Source organism: Gorilla gorilla, chromosome 2 (assembly GCF_029281585.2).
Source record: "Gorilla gorilla gorilla isolate KB3781 chromosome 2, NHGRI_mGorGor1-v2.1_pri, whole genome shotgun sequence".
NCBI classification, from domain to species: Eukaryota; Metazoa; Chordata; class Mammalia; order Primates; family Hominidae; genus Gorilla; species Gorilla gorilla.
In genome coordinates this window covers 186,558,723-186,574,043 of record NC_086017.1, presented here as the reverse complement: position 1 = coordinate 186,574,043, position 15,321 = coordinate 186,558,723, and the positions used below count along the sequence as shown (strand labels likewise).

Genomic DNA, 15,321 nt, shown 5'->3' with positions numbered 1-15,321 from the left:
ATTTGGTAACCTATCTGCTGTTTGTTTCTCAGCAAGTGTTCAAGAACACAGCTCTCAATGTTTTGGTGTTTGCCCCCAGAAAGAAGATGGGGGCCTTTTCTCTGATGCCTGACCTGAGGAAATCCTTTCAAATATTAAAATCATAGCCTAGTGGTATTGTTTCAAGGGAATATCTATTGACTTATCCAAGAGCTTGTGCAAGCTCTAGGGTATAACAAGGTTTAATTTAGATTTATTATAAGACTTAGTTGTTATTTTTATTATTCCAGAATGTGTAAATATAAAGTCAAGACAAAAATAATAAATATCTCTGTTACTTGAAAGTCAGGGCTCCAGTCACTCAAGCAAAAATGTCAGACTTGTATTGTTTTTATACCCTAAAGAATTGTGGCATGGTCAGTCAGAAGGTAAAACAATACAGTGGCTGTTAGAGAAGTAACTGTGTAAGTACCTCAGTAGGCAAAGCTGTGGCATTTTAGTCGCCCTCACACAAGAAGAAAAGAGCAGAAGCATAACAACTTTGCACTCAATTGAGCAAGAAAATGGGAATGAGCATTATTTCTTGTGATTTGAAGAGAAATGCTGTTTTTTGTTTGTTTGTTTTTTACTTGATTGAAGGATTGAGGTTTGAAAAGACAGATGGCTAAATTTGTTTAAGATTCTGAGTCCACTCAGTTTTTTGCCACTGTCATATAATGCATGTTTCCAAATTAAACCAATCATATTTTCCCTTTCCTGTGAATTCTAGGATAGCACATATCACACTCACTCTTATATCTTAGCTATTTATGCACATCTGAAGTTCTTGGTAAAATTACAAGCTCCTGGGCAACAGGGGCATTTCATCTGCTTACTGTGTCCTACAACACTTAAAGCAATGCTGTGCACAGCTTGGGTTCTCTTTAAATACTTAGCACATCAGTAGGCTTTGCAACAAACGGGATATTCACAATGAAGAAATAATACTATAGACAAGTTAGGAGCTCAAAAACTCCAACGAACGTAGTTGACTTGAAATATATGTATGCATTTTGTGGTGCTTTGTATATAAAAAAAGTAAAACAGGAAATTAAAGAAGAAACTACAAAAATATCTTTGCTACTTTTTCAGAGACTTAAAACAACAACAACGACTACAACTACAACAACATTTGGCTGGGTGCAGTGGCTCATGGCCGTAATCCCAGCGCTTTGAGAAGCCAAGGCAGGAAGATCACTTGAGACCGGGAGTTTGAGACAAGTCTGGGCAACACAGCAAGACCCCCATCTCTACAAACTATTTTTTAAAAAATTAGCTGGGCATGGTGGTGCATGCCTATAGGATTAGCTACCTGGGAGGCTGAGGGTGTTGGATTGCTTTAGCTCAGGTGTTTAAGGTTACAGTAAGCTATGATCATACCACTTGCATTCCAGCCTGGGTGACAAAGTGAGACTATGTCTCTAAAATTAAATTAAATTAAAAAAACACTGTCTATCCGCTGCAAAGTTCTACAATACTGATGTAATTATTTAGTTTTAATCAGGTTGGCCAGTTTCTGGCAGGTGCTGCAAAAGCAACATTTAAATAGAATATGGCTAGATGGACTGCTTTCATATGTGCAAATGCTGCAGGTTTTCCCAAAATAACCTGTTGGAAATTTCATTGCTATTTTCTTAAGACTTACAGAATGCTGCCTAAAATATGGATGACCAAATTCTGTTTTTCTAAAGGCAAAATCAATACATTCTGTGATCTAGAAAAGATGATTTTGAAAACTAAGAGCAGAACAGCAACATATAGGGAGAGGTGCATATGTGTTTGTTTTGCATCTTAATTTAAAAACTATTATTTGAAGATAAATCTTATCTTTAATTTCATAATCTTCTTTGCATGAAGGCACTTGTGTTTCACTAAGAGGTCACTTACCTGTACATCTTTTTGTACATTTAAGGAGTCAATGGAAATAAAATTACAAAAAAGGGCTTTTATCCCCCCAAGAAATTAGATCTTAGCAAGGATCTCTTATTCTCTACTCAATCAGAGGAACTGGCACTCCACTGATGTCTACAGAACATCCTAAGGTCTCCAGTAGAATAAATCAAGAAATAAATATATAATATATAATACCCAAATATATACAATACTAAGTGTGTGTGTGTGTGTGTGTGTGTGTGTGTGTGTACTTAAATGTTTGTGCATGAGAGAATGTATAATTACCGTTTATAATGCTCCTTCAATATGAATACTGGGTTAAAGTAAGTTCACCGTGTTCTTTACAATAAGGTGCTGGGGACTTGGGGCAGAGCAAGGTGGAGGGATAGAAGGCTCCACCGATTTTCCACTCAAAGTGGACACCAATTTAACAACTATCTACATGAGAAAAAACCTTCATAAGAACCAAATACAAGGTGAGCACTCAAAGTACTTGGTTTTAACTTCATATTGCTGAAAGGCACTGAAGAGGTATGAAAAACAGTCCTGAATCACTAGTGGCAAACCTCCCCCCAATGCCAGCAGCAGTTGTGTGATGCTGAGAGCGTGACTGTGATAGAGATGCCGTATATCTTGATTGTGATTGTGTATACATGGTTATGATTGTGTATACATGGTTATATACATTTGTCAAAATTTATCAAGCTGTACATTGAAGAATGGAGAATCTTACTGTATGTGAATTATACCTCAATATATCCAGTAATTGTGACTTGAGTAATAAGACTATCATATCAAGATGTTGTCTGATAGACCAGATACTGTGGGACTACCAACTCTTTGATTGGAATAACATTCTATAAATGTACTTACAACTGGTGTTTGATTTAGGACATCCATTTTACAGTTTTGTTTCATATCAAGCTTGTAATCCATTAAAACATCCTATATGTATCTAGCTTATAAAAAATTAAATGCAGTATTTCATACTAATACTTTAAAGATTTCATCTTATGTATTTAAATCTATTATATGAACTTGATGAAATCTTTTGTAATCTACATATTGCTATACAAAGGATTAGATATTCTATACAGTCTTGTGTCATTTACAATTTAGTCAATATGCTTTTTTCACAAATCATCAGAAAAATGCAAATAAAAAAACCACAGTGAGATACCACCTTACCCCAGCCACAATGGCCAATATTAAAAAGTTAAAAAACAGATATTGGCATAGATTGTGGTGAAAAGGGAATGCTTATATGCTGTTGGTGGGAATGTAAATTCGTACAACCTCTAGGGAAAACAGTACGGAGATTCCTCAAAGAACTAACAGTAAATCTACCATTCAACACAGCAATCCCACTACTGTATGTACACTCAAAGAAAAATAAATCTAAATAAATTAATAAAATATCTTTGTCCTTAATCATTGATAAAATCTTCAATATTGGACGTGAAGTTACATATGTTCTGGATGTTATCATTTTAGTTCTTTTTTATTTCAAAAAAAGGCTTTATATATTTCTTTTAATTTTTACTACTGGTGAATTGTTTTAATTAAATCATGTAAATTACTGTAAAGTTTTGTTTTCTTCATATCTCTTAACACTTATAGATTTGAGTTGTTTATAAAATGTATAAACCTTTATATATTTGAGTTTTAAAAATATATAATTTTTTTAAAATGTGATATTAAATTTTTGTATGAGAATATATCTTAAGTTATTTATATTCATTCCATAAAATTAGATATATATATATAAGTAATCCCCATTGATTGAAATTACATAATGCTATCCTTTGCTTGAAGTTGTGATATTCCTAACCTTCTAAATTGTTCTGTGAAACATGAACACATACATACACAGACACACGATCTCAACAGAAAAAAAATATTTTCTATACACATTCCAGTTCATTTTTAGATTTGTTAGTGTGCAAACATTTTCAATTATAGAACAGAAAAGACTCCTCTTCCAAAAAGTGAGGTACATGTTGACATGTGTGTCATCATTTGTGAATCATCAATCATCACTTGTGGTTGAGAAACCATACTGTATTCTCACATAATTAGGTTTAGATACTGAAATATTTTAGTCCTGTTAAAAGATGTGCAAAGATATTTTAAATAGCATTATATTCTCAGAAATAACATTATGTAGATTTAACACTTCTTAATAATTAACTATTTCTATTTACCCATCAATTTCAATGATTAAATATCTTTCAAGGTTCTCAAAATATAAAACTTGTCACACATGATAAGAAAATGACACATTTTTAAACCAACCCTCCTCTATTTCTGGATACTTGAGATCACTATTTCTTCTACCTTGTAATTCACTCATTCAGAAATATCTTAAATTTCCAAGGGAGACATCCGAGGCTCATTTGCTTTTGCAAGGTTTCCAAGCAGGTAGGAGTCAAGGAATTCAAAGTAGTACACAGAGCAGGAGAAATTAACTTACAGATATGGATATAATTTAGGCATGCACACAGGGGCTTGGCTGATTTTAAATGTACAGAATTATCTACTTCATGTTTCATAATGTCTTCTTTATTGTACTACATATGGAAATGCCAATAAAAACTATTAAGCTAAAAAATACTTCATGAAAGGTGTAAAATGTTAGTTTGCATTACACTTCAATCAAAAATTATGGCTCATTCAAAGCTCTGTTTATTACCTCTCTCTTTTTCTAGTTCAGTTCCTGCAATACTCCCCAGAAAGTCCTGTGGGCATCTGAAAGATTGGTTCCAATATATAAATTAACAGACATTGAGGCTAAGAGGAAACCATCCCTAAGTTGTGGTATGATTGTTTTCATAATGAGAAATAGCACATATTTTATCTGTAGTGAAATTCATAATAAGAATGCAGAAATAAAAGTGTGAACTCTACTAATAAACAGGAAAAAATGTTCTGCTAAATTTTTTAAATTAGGTGAGAAGTGACAAAATATTTTCAAAATAAGTAACTCCAATGAAACATAAAAAATATATGATTTTTCAGGATACTAAGAAAACATGTTTTCTTTTTCCACAGGTAATTTTTCAAACAATATTTTCTAAATCTTTTAAATTTAGTTATCACTATATTCTTGCTCTCAGGGGGCCTACACAGCAGTTGTAAAGATAGGACAGGTCTCACATTGACTTAAAACAAGAATGAAGAGGAAGAAATTCAAAAGTAACCAAGCTTATCATAAAATGTCAAGATTACAGAATTGGGAATTTGAGAGCTAAATTCATATATTTTTTAAAAATGTATTTTTGTATACCTTCTCTATAACTGTGTGACTCATGTCTTCTAGAAATATGACCATAAAAGAGTAGCAAGTGAAGAATTCCAGAACATAAGAAATTAGTTAAGGTATATTGATAAAATGTCAGCAATAGATCATTTCTTAAAACACTTACACAACATTTGATGCATATTTAAAAATAAATGAAAAAATCAAGAAATGTCAAAATATAGAGAAAAGGTCGGTTTTGCATAATCATTTGATACAATAGTGGTTTGTCTTACCTCTACTACCAGTTGCTGAAGAGATGGTGATGCTACAGGATACAGACTAGAGTTCCCCCTTATGGGACTGTGGAGGCTAATATAAGCCACAACATTTTTCTGAAGAACCTTCTTGAAATCCTGAAATAATAAAAAAAAAAAAGGATCTATCTGTAAGACAAATAAATAGATTCTACTTTATTAGTTAGATGTTGAATAATGAACATTTCATTTCATACTTAAAATTATTATATTGCATAATTACCTTCTTTTTTTTTTTTTTTCCTTTCTTTCTTTTTTTTTTTGAGACAGACTCTAGCTCTGTCACCCAGACTGGAGTGCAGTGGCGTGATCTCAGCTCACTGCAAGTTTCACCTCCCGGGTTCACGCCATTCTCCTGCCTCAGTAGCTGGGACTACAGGCGCTGGTCACCCCTCCAGCTAATTTTTTGTATTTTTAGTAGAGACAGGGTTTCACCATGTTAGCCAGGATGGTCTTGATCTCCTGACCTCGTGACCTGCCAGCCTCAGCCTCCCAAAGTGCTGGGATTACAGACGTGAGCCACCGCACCCGGCCATAATTACTTCCTTAAAAAAGTGATCCTATACTATGTAATAGTGTACACAAAGATTATAAAAGGATTTTAAACAAGAGTGGTAAGAGTTAGATATATAATAAAATATATTAAAGCATGTTCCTGACAAAAGTCAAATTTTAAGAGAAAATGTTCTTCAAAGGTTAACACAGTATGGATTTAACTACAGAATATGAATGCAACTTAATTTCAGAGTTACTGAATAAGAGGAGAGATATAGATAAACCACTTCAGTGATGAATAAAACCAGCCCTTTACTTTTGAAGCAATGAGCTACTCTGCACAAAATAACCCTGTGTTATCAGTAAAATGGGCCATAATACAATGTAATCTTGCAAATATTACCTTAAAAAAAAACCTGATGCATTTCATGCACACAAGCTACACCAAATGATTCCATATAATAGTTTTCCACTTCTCTTCTGCTCCTTACCACACAAAATTGAACACCACTGATCCTATTAAGAAGGACCACTAAGTCTTTCTGCTATTTTCCTGTTTTTTTGTGCAAGCATTTAACAAATAACTGTCATGGTGGCAGTTCTACAGAAATGTCCTAAAAGATTACATTATGTCATAACTTGGGAAAGTATCTTTCTTCTTCTAATACTATGAAATGAAAGACTACAAGGACTCATACACCTGTCAAATTGATAATGTCATCCTATTTTATTTTTATTTTTTTCATTGTAAATTGACAGCTTAAAATTATATAATTTTATGGAGTACAAAGTGATGTTATGATTTATGAATATAATGTGGAATAATTAAATTAAGCTGGTTAACATATTCATCACCCCAAATATGTTACATTTTTTTGTGATGAGAACACATAAAATTTACTGAACAATTTTGAAATGTATAATACTCTATTACTAAGTATATTCACCATGCCACACAATATATAATAGAAGTTGACCATTTTCTCCCCGTTCCCTCCATACCCCAGGCTGAAACCACCATTCTACACTCTGTTACAGATGAATAGAAAAAGAAAATGTGTTATATATACACAATGGAATACAATTTAGCCTTGAAAAACAAGAAACATATCTCTTTTGTGATAACATGGATGGAATTGGAGAACACTATGCTAACTAAAAGAAGCCAGGGACAGAAACATAAATACTGCATGCTTTCACTGTTATCCATATTTTATGTTGAAAATTCAGCTATACCTCTGAAAGAGGGCTGAAAAGACAATCATTTAAAATTAGTAAACATTTTAAGTGCACATAAATGATGAATTTTAAGCTTGAGTAGTTTTTCCATAATATTGTTCAAAAATATCTGTTATTTAAGTGCTATGAAATATCAGCTTCTATTAGCACACTACCACATAGACACTGTCTATATAATTCTCATGAGACCCTCATAAGATAGGCATTAGTAGACTCATTTGAGGAATCAAGTCTTAGGGAAGTTAATCTTGCCTAAGATGACATATTCTATGGTAAAGAGAATTTGAACTATGACTTCTTTTACTCCAATATCTATAATATTTCCACAATAGCCTCTGACAAATGAAGATTCTTCACAGAAGAAATGGTACTTTTTAAAGTATAGAACCTATTTAGCAAAATGTTATAATTTTTCTCAAAGATCAAGATCAGTACTGAATCAATTCTCTAATAATTCTGTCTATAAATTCCATTGTTAAGTTTATTGACCAACATCATCTAATCCTCTTAACTACCACTGTGGGTTTCCAGAGTTTTCTATGCAAGCAAAATTAAAAGGGGCAATATGACATGTCAATAAGGGCTTTCCTCACTCCCCTTCACAGGGGAATATATTTAGAGCATAAATTAGTTTCAGTCTAACATAAACTCTTTCATTCTCAGGATTACATTTGACACGAGTAGGCAAAACAGGACAACTAGCAGTTTTCTAAATTTCTCTTCAATAGGATGTTTACAAAATGGCTTCATGAATTGCATTGAAACAATCTGGTGAGACACAGTAAATTATAAAAATACATTTTATAGGCCAATAATCAAATGTATATTATTTACCATTTTCATTACTCATATGTCTTTGCCCATCTAGTCACCTAAAATGCCAGTAAATGAATGTATAATCAGTTGCTAAATGTAAATACATATATAAACATTCAGAGACATTGGTACTTAATTGTTTTGAATAGGAATAACCTTATTAACAAAATTTTTTTCCTGTGAACTCCCACATTGTAGTTGTTGTATTGTTAGCATCATTGACTAAGAAAATATACAATTATCAAAAGGTACAATGACTTCACAAAAACTTAAGAATGAATGTGTATTAACCACAAAAATATCAACTTACTTTGACAAAAACTATCGCTCACACACATGCAAGCCCACATTGATTCAACTTACAGGCTTGATGCTCAACTAAACTTTTTAATAAAATTTTGCATGCATTGGGGTTTGAGATGTTTACATTAGAAACTATTGATTTAGACAAGCCTAGTCTATTCTAAAACATAGTTCAGAAATATATTTTTTAATTTAGAATTAACACAAATTAATTGTGACAGTTACTAGATAAGTATCTAGAAGACCTAAAATATAGTTTGAAATAGCAAAATACATCTTTGGAATTTGAAAAGAATCTTTAAGACATTTTAAAGATATGTGCTTTACTGTTACAGGAAAACTAAAACATTAATTTCATTGTTTCTGATGTATTAAAAATGGTATAATTACAAACGTATTCCCTAAACTGTTCTTTAACTTGTTTACCAATCTTTACAGTAATTTGGAATATGAGTTTGAGAGGTTGGTTCAGCTATTTCATTTCCAGCTTACTTACAAAGTTGTCAACTTAAAAAGATTCTTTAAGCAATGGAATTTTTTCATTTGAAGTAATTCTTTTGAATATGGCCCAAACATTCACACCACTCATTTGCATACAGAAAAGCATTCCGATTTGCAGTGTCTGAATCTTGATGAATTTTACACTGAAAAAATGTTTTCATCTTTAAGTCTATTCTTTACTTCAAATTAAAAAAGATACTTGCTATCTTCTTTTCTATACCTTTTTAAATATTTTCTTTGATTTAATAGATATTTTATCTTTTTTGAGTGATTAAAAATAAAAATGTAGCAAAATAATTTCCTATTAAATTTTTCTCCTCAGAGCTGAAGTAGTGAAAAAACTACAGTGTTAAATTATCTTGCTTTCCTAGTAAAATTATGTAGTGTTTTTGGTCTACATATGTCTATTGAACCTCTTTTTTAAAACAAATCACAAAAGTAAATAGACTCTCTATCAATCCAATTATCAGTTATCATATTCCATTAAAAATACAGTGCATTTATGAGACACAGGTCTGTCAGAAGAGTTTGAGACTTAAATTCTCCAATATTTCAGTTGTATTCTAACTGTACCTCATTGCATGCTAGATTTCATTTGGATACAGGTTTCCTAAGGTGGTTAGGTAGGTAGGTAGGCAATAGATAGGCAGGTAGGAGACAGAAGGTAGGGAGATAAGGGTGAAAGAGTGGAGTGGTAGAAGGAGGAAAAAGTGGATTTTAAAATGTATTTTACATTCAATATCCATATTGAAGAGAGAAAATATAATGCTAAGGTAATAAACATTTAATATAGGAGACTGTTCCCTAATTCCAGATTATTCCTGGAAAGTGTAGAAAAAGAAAGATAATATGTATCATCTGATCCTTTTTTGTCCAGTGCCTGTCATCCTGTCTTCTAAGGAGAAATACAATAATAAGGTAAACACTATTGTGTGTTAGACTGTATCAGGGTTTGTAAGTCTGGTAACAATAGGGGTAAGATATTTGAAGGTCATACGTAGTTTGCTGTGGTCTAGCTCTAATTCCATATTATTATTATAAGCCATCTCAGCAAATTAGGCAATATGACACTTTTGTTGAGAAGCACATTATTGCCCTTGGCTTTGAAAATTTTACTTTGTCTACTTTAGCAAACTAAGAAAAGAAAAGCACTGTAATTAATGTATATTTTGCTTTACCTCTCCCCATTCATATGAGCCAATATTGCCAAAAGCTGTTCCTCCCCAAGAACAGAAAACAATAGTTCGGTCTGGTCTCCACCCTCTCTTAACTTTTGACATCAAGGCACGGATAAACGCTGTGATTATTGCAGTACTACTGGCCCATTCTTGTCCATTATAACTGTGTGCAGTGTGATGATGGCTGCCAACTATGATATACCGGTCTGAAAATAGAAAGGGACAAGAGCCATTTAAAAAAATGTAAACCTTAACAATAAATTTAATGACATTTACATAATTCTATTGCACAACTGAGCAATAATTAAGCAAAATTGCTCTAATAATTAAGACTACTTTAATTTTTTTTTGCCCACTGTCTTAATTCACACATCTGTGTATATCAAAGCAGAGGCAGCTGCTGAACCCAATTATGAATCCAAAGCTTACATCCATATTACTCTCCTTTAGAACATGAATATTAATTAATGAAGCATGTAAATATGCCACAGTGAAACCCTTATCTAACATTTTTCCAGACTCAGAGTGGGAAGTGCCCTGTAAACAATGTATGCATGCTCAGTAAATATTAATAAACTATTAATACATTTAAGAAGGCGCTTTAAATATTAAAAATGTGGTAGTCATGTATGGATTCTGCAATAAATTAATTCCACAGGGAATTAATTACAGCTTCCAACTTAAAATTTTAGGCCCTCTCCTTTCTGTGAAGAAAAAAAATAAAATTCACCAATATCAAAAGTCATTCAACTGTTGTAAAAGTTGCCTTTTACATAGTTTATTTTATGCAATCATTCAAAATTTATTAGATACACTATTAGGAGAGCCTTCCTAACACATGGAAGTAGCTGTTCAATGTACATTACTGAATATTTTCAATAATAAGTCTGAAAATGCCCCTCGAGAGTTTCCTCTGATTTTCTTGTCAGCGAATGTTATTAGTAATAATAACATATCTGAATTTATCTGAGCAAGTATCTTCACACATCTGTGCAAAAATTTTTCTTCATTGAATATCATTTTATTACCAGATGTCCCACAACTGGACGGTAAATTGTGCAGACCCTGAATCCAGCCTGCTTGGGTTAGAATCCAGGCTGTGCAAGTCACTAGTTGTGTGACCTTGGAAAGCTTATTTCAACTTTCGATGCCTTAGTATTTTCATCTCTAAGGTAGGAAAACAAATAGTACATCCTCCATTTAGTTGTTCTGAGTTTTAGGAGTTACTATTTGTAAGCCACTTTGAACAATGCTCAACACACAGTAGGTCTTACACATGGGTGGAATAAATGAATCACCCTTCGACTTATAACACCAGAAAGCTACCTTACAAGAAATGCCACAGTATGAAGATATTTTAGTTTTCCACACAGGAATTGGCAATTGATTTGATCTGCCAACATTTTATTAAGGTTTAATTAATGGGTGGTGGCTCACGCCTGTAATCCCGGTACTTTGGGAGGCCGAGACAAGTGGATCATGAGGTCAGGAGTTCAAGACCAGCCTGGCCAAGATGGTGAAACCTCGTCTCTACTAAAAATACAAAACTTAGCTGGGCTTGGTGGCGGGCACCTGTAATTCCAGCTATTCGGCAGGCTGAGGCAGGGAATTGTTTGAACCTCAGAGGCAGAGGATGCAATGAGCTAAGGTCGTGTCACTACATTCCAGCCCCGTGATAGAGCAAGACTCCGTCTCAAAAAAAAAAAAAATATATATGATTTAATTAATGGTATACATAGTGTGAGAGTGTGTCTGCAAATGTTAAAAACCCAAGAATTTATTCACTTATCTCCCATAAATGTCTCAAAGTTTTGCTTGGAATTGTCTGCATTCTAAATAAACCATATCTAAGAAACAATGCTAATTGATTATTGTTTCTAATCTTCAAAGTTATTAAATAAAATGTTATGTAAATAGTCATTTTTTTTTTTTTTTGAGATGGAGTCTCGCTCTGTCACCCAGGCTGGAGTGCAGTGGCGCGATCTCTGCTCACTGGAAGCTCCGCCTCCCGGGTTCACGCCATTCTCCTGCCTCAGCCTCCCCAGTAGCTGGGACTACAGGTGCCCGCCACTGCGCCCTGCTAATTAAATAGTCAATTTTTTGTAAAATTCTAATAAGCAAAATTTGAGAAACTCTGCATATCATACACTGAAGAATACTAATGGTAAAATCGATTTTTTCAATTCCAGGAGTTTATTTTGTACAGTGAATTTTCTTCACTCTAAAGCTAGTATAATTTGTACAACTGGGTTTTCCAATAACAACTTGCGAATGTATCAATGATGATAAATATTCTAGTGCTTCAACTGAGAACCTTATGATGGAAATTTGTTGAAATTCAATAGTAACAATTTTCAAATTTATTTATATCTTGTATTTAAAGAACTACAATCAGAGGTTGTTCAACATTGTAACTGCAAAGAAATCAGAGAAAATAACTGGCTTTCATGAACTTTGTAAGAGTTGGCCAGCAAGAAACTGGGAGGCTGTAAAACTTGATCTTAAAATTCTGAGCTAGCAACTAGGCCAATTTTACTAAAGTCATGGAAAAGAATAATTCTCCAAGGAGAACTTGCGTAAATGTCCCAAAATCAACAGAAGTAGCAAAAGTGTAATAAAAAGAGTGTTACATGCTACACTGTATAACAGGCACATTAGACAGTAATATCTGATTCAGCCTTACAATGTGTTTGGAAGTATGGCCATTAATCTCTTAATTAGCCTACATAATATCTGAAGATTCCATTTTTTTTTTTTTTTTTTTTTTTGAGATGGAGTCTCTCTCTGTTGCCCAGGCTAGACAGCAGTGGCATAATCTCAGCTAACTGCAACCTCTGCCTCCCAGATTCAAGTGATTCTCCTGCCTCAGCCTCCTGAGTAGCTGCAGGTGACCATTTTCATAAGCATGTTGAAAACCTAAAGCCATGCAGACATTTGACAAACTTGGCAATGGACCAAGGATACAGAGTGAGACATAGAATAAAACTGGACAACTAAATTTGGAGACCAAAACTTTTATTTAAAAAAAAAATCATTAAAAACTAAAATCTTTCTTAGCCAGGCATGCTGGCTCACCCCTTTAATCCCAGCAGTTTGGGAGGCCAAGGCGGGTGGATCACATGAGGATAGGAGTGCAAGACCAGCCTGGCCAACATGGTGAAACCCTGTCTCTACTAAAAATACAAAATGAAAAATTAGCCGGGCTTGGTGGTGGGTGCCTGTAGTCTCAGCTACTCAAGAGGATGAGGCACAAGAATTGCTTGAACTTGGGAGGCAGAGGCTGCAGTGAGGAAAAAGAAAATCATTCTTTAAAATGTCTTCTTGATAAAAATAAAATTGTCAGTGGTGTTATGGTGAGTATAAGAAAAAATAAAACTTTGGCTTTTTTAGAACATGCCAGTTTACCAAATCTAAACTCTGTTTCTTGTTTCATCTCCTCCTGAGAGATCCCCACCTCTCTCTCTCTCTCTCTCTCTCTCTCTCTCTCTCCCCACTAAGATTTATTTTAGAAGAGATACGGTAGGAAAGAGAAGGAAGACCAACTTCTTAGTTTCAAATTGATCTACTCTAAGAGTGGGACAAATTTCTAGTTATATCTCAAGTAGGATATTTAAGTATAATATTAAATTATTACAGAGCATTTCCTTGTAAAGTTTCATATAAAGTGTAGATTATAAATTTTCAACCCTACTTACCTGGAGATGTCAAGCCCATTACATATCCAACAACATTAGTAACTGTTTTCAATTTTGTGACTGTCTGAACTTGCATGCTGATGACTCTTATTTCTGAAAAAATAAAAATTTAAAGACTTTTGTTTCTTTATATTTTATTGTATTTTTGAAACCTTAAAATTTATTTATCCAATATCATCAGCAAAAGAATTCCACAGAATTGAATGTTCTCAGATAGCCAGTTATACTTTTTCCAACAAATATTTATTCAATACTTTGTACAGATTCTATTTTAGGTGTTTGTTATGCAATGATGACTAAGATACAATTGCTAGCCTCTTTGAACCTCAGAGCCATAAATAGGCACTTCTAAACCTTACATTGAGTTCTACAATGAGGGTTCATTATGAGAGCATTGAGAAGACCTTCAGGAGATGTGGGGAACTCATATTTTTAAAAACAGAAAAAAATAGATTAAAATATTTCCAAAGAATATTGAATGCTTTTCTATTTTCAGATAAAGAACATGTGGACAATAACCTTTCCAGTATGACTCACTATTTTATTAACACTTTAAAAATGATAAATAAAGCATTATACAACATAAAAGGATAAATATTCTTAAAGCTGTACATGTTTTCACATATTAGAGTTTTTATTTCTGAGTTTGTAGGTCCCTTACCTCTATTCTAAATCTGTACTAATCGCTCTAACTTTTTGAATTTTTCTATTTATGTTTGATATTCAAAAATTTTGCAAATAAGGCAAAGACACCAATCAGGAGGGACTCTAGTCACAGAACTGACATAGTCTCTGCAGATGAAATGTGTTAATCCTGTATTTGACAGATCCTGAGAAGTCTGGGTTGGGAAGTGGTTCACAGGATCTTTAAAGTTTTCCTTAAAGCAGAGGTTTAAGAGTAGCTAGGTGTTCGTGTCAGGGCAGAGCGTGGCACATTTGAAAGCAGGTAATGCAAACTAGCCACATTATACTGGCAGTCCTACAAATGTCACTTCTTACTGCTAGATAGAAATTGTAATAATAAATATATTACTTCTTTCCCTCAATGTACCCTTTCAAACAAATTAAATGGAAAATCAGTATACTGAATCCATTAAAATAATAACCAAGACAAAAGTAAAGAGGCCTTTAGAAAATGCCTGAGTGCCTTATCTGTCAATGAGTAAATCTACGTAGAGTCTGAGCATTGTGCTTTTAATTTAGGTACTATGCATTTTCATTTGTTTTTCAATTAATAGACTTTGTTTCTTAGAGCATTTTAGGTTTACAAAAATACTGAGCAGAAAGCATACAGTTCCCCAATACCCTCTGTCTCCCAAGCCTCCTATTATTAACGTCTTGCATTACTGTGGAACATTTGTTACCCTGATAGACCAATAATGACACATAAAGTCCATAGTTTACACTGGTATTCACTTTTTGTGTTGTATATTCGATGGGCTTTGACAATGCATAATGGTGTATATCCATCATGATACTATCATACAGGATGGCTTCACTACTCTAAAATCCCCTGTGCACCACCTCTTCATCCCTGCTTCCCTCCCTCTCTCCCCAGAAACCCCTGGCAGCAACCACTGATCTTTTTATTGACTCATAGTTCTGCCTTTTCAAGATTGTCATAGCAT

The 15,321-nt window shown here is 33.5% G+C and overlaps 1 protein-coding gene across 16 annotated transcripts in view; it reads right to left on the bottom strand.

The window, feature by feature from the left end:
• The window catches only part of NAALADL2 (N-acetylated alpha-linked acidic dipeptidase like 2), a 1,364,432-nt gene that overhangs the window by 327,115 nt on the left and 1,021,996 nt on the right, over positions 1-15,321 (bottom strand). For all 16 annotated transcript variants that reach the window (XM_063704380.1, XM_063704381.1, XM_063704390.1 and 13 more), the window contains 3 exons: positions 13,694-13,786; positions 9,999-10,204; positions 5,446-5,565 (listed from right to left, as the gene is read on the bottom strand). In XM_063704380.1, coding sequence (XP_063560450.1) covers positions 5,446-5,565; positions 9,999-10,204; positions 13,694-13,786 — 419 coding nt within the window. The remainder of the gene's footprint in view (positions 1-5,445; positions 5,566-9,998; positions 10,205-13,693; positions 13,787-15,321) is intronic.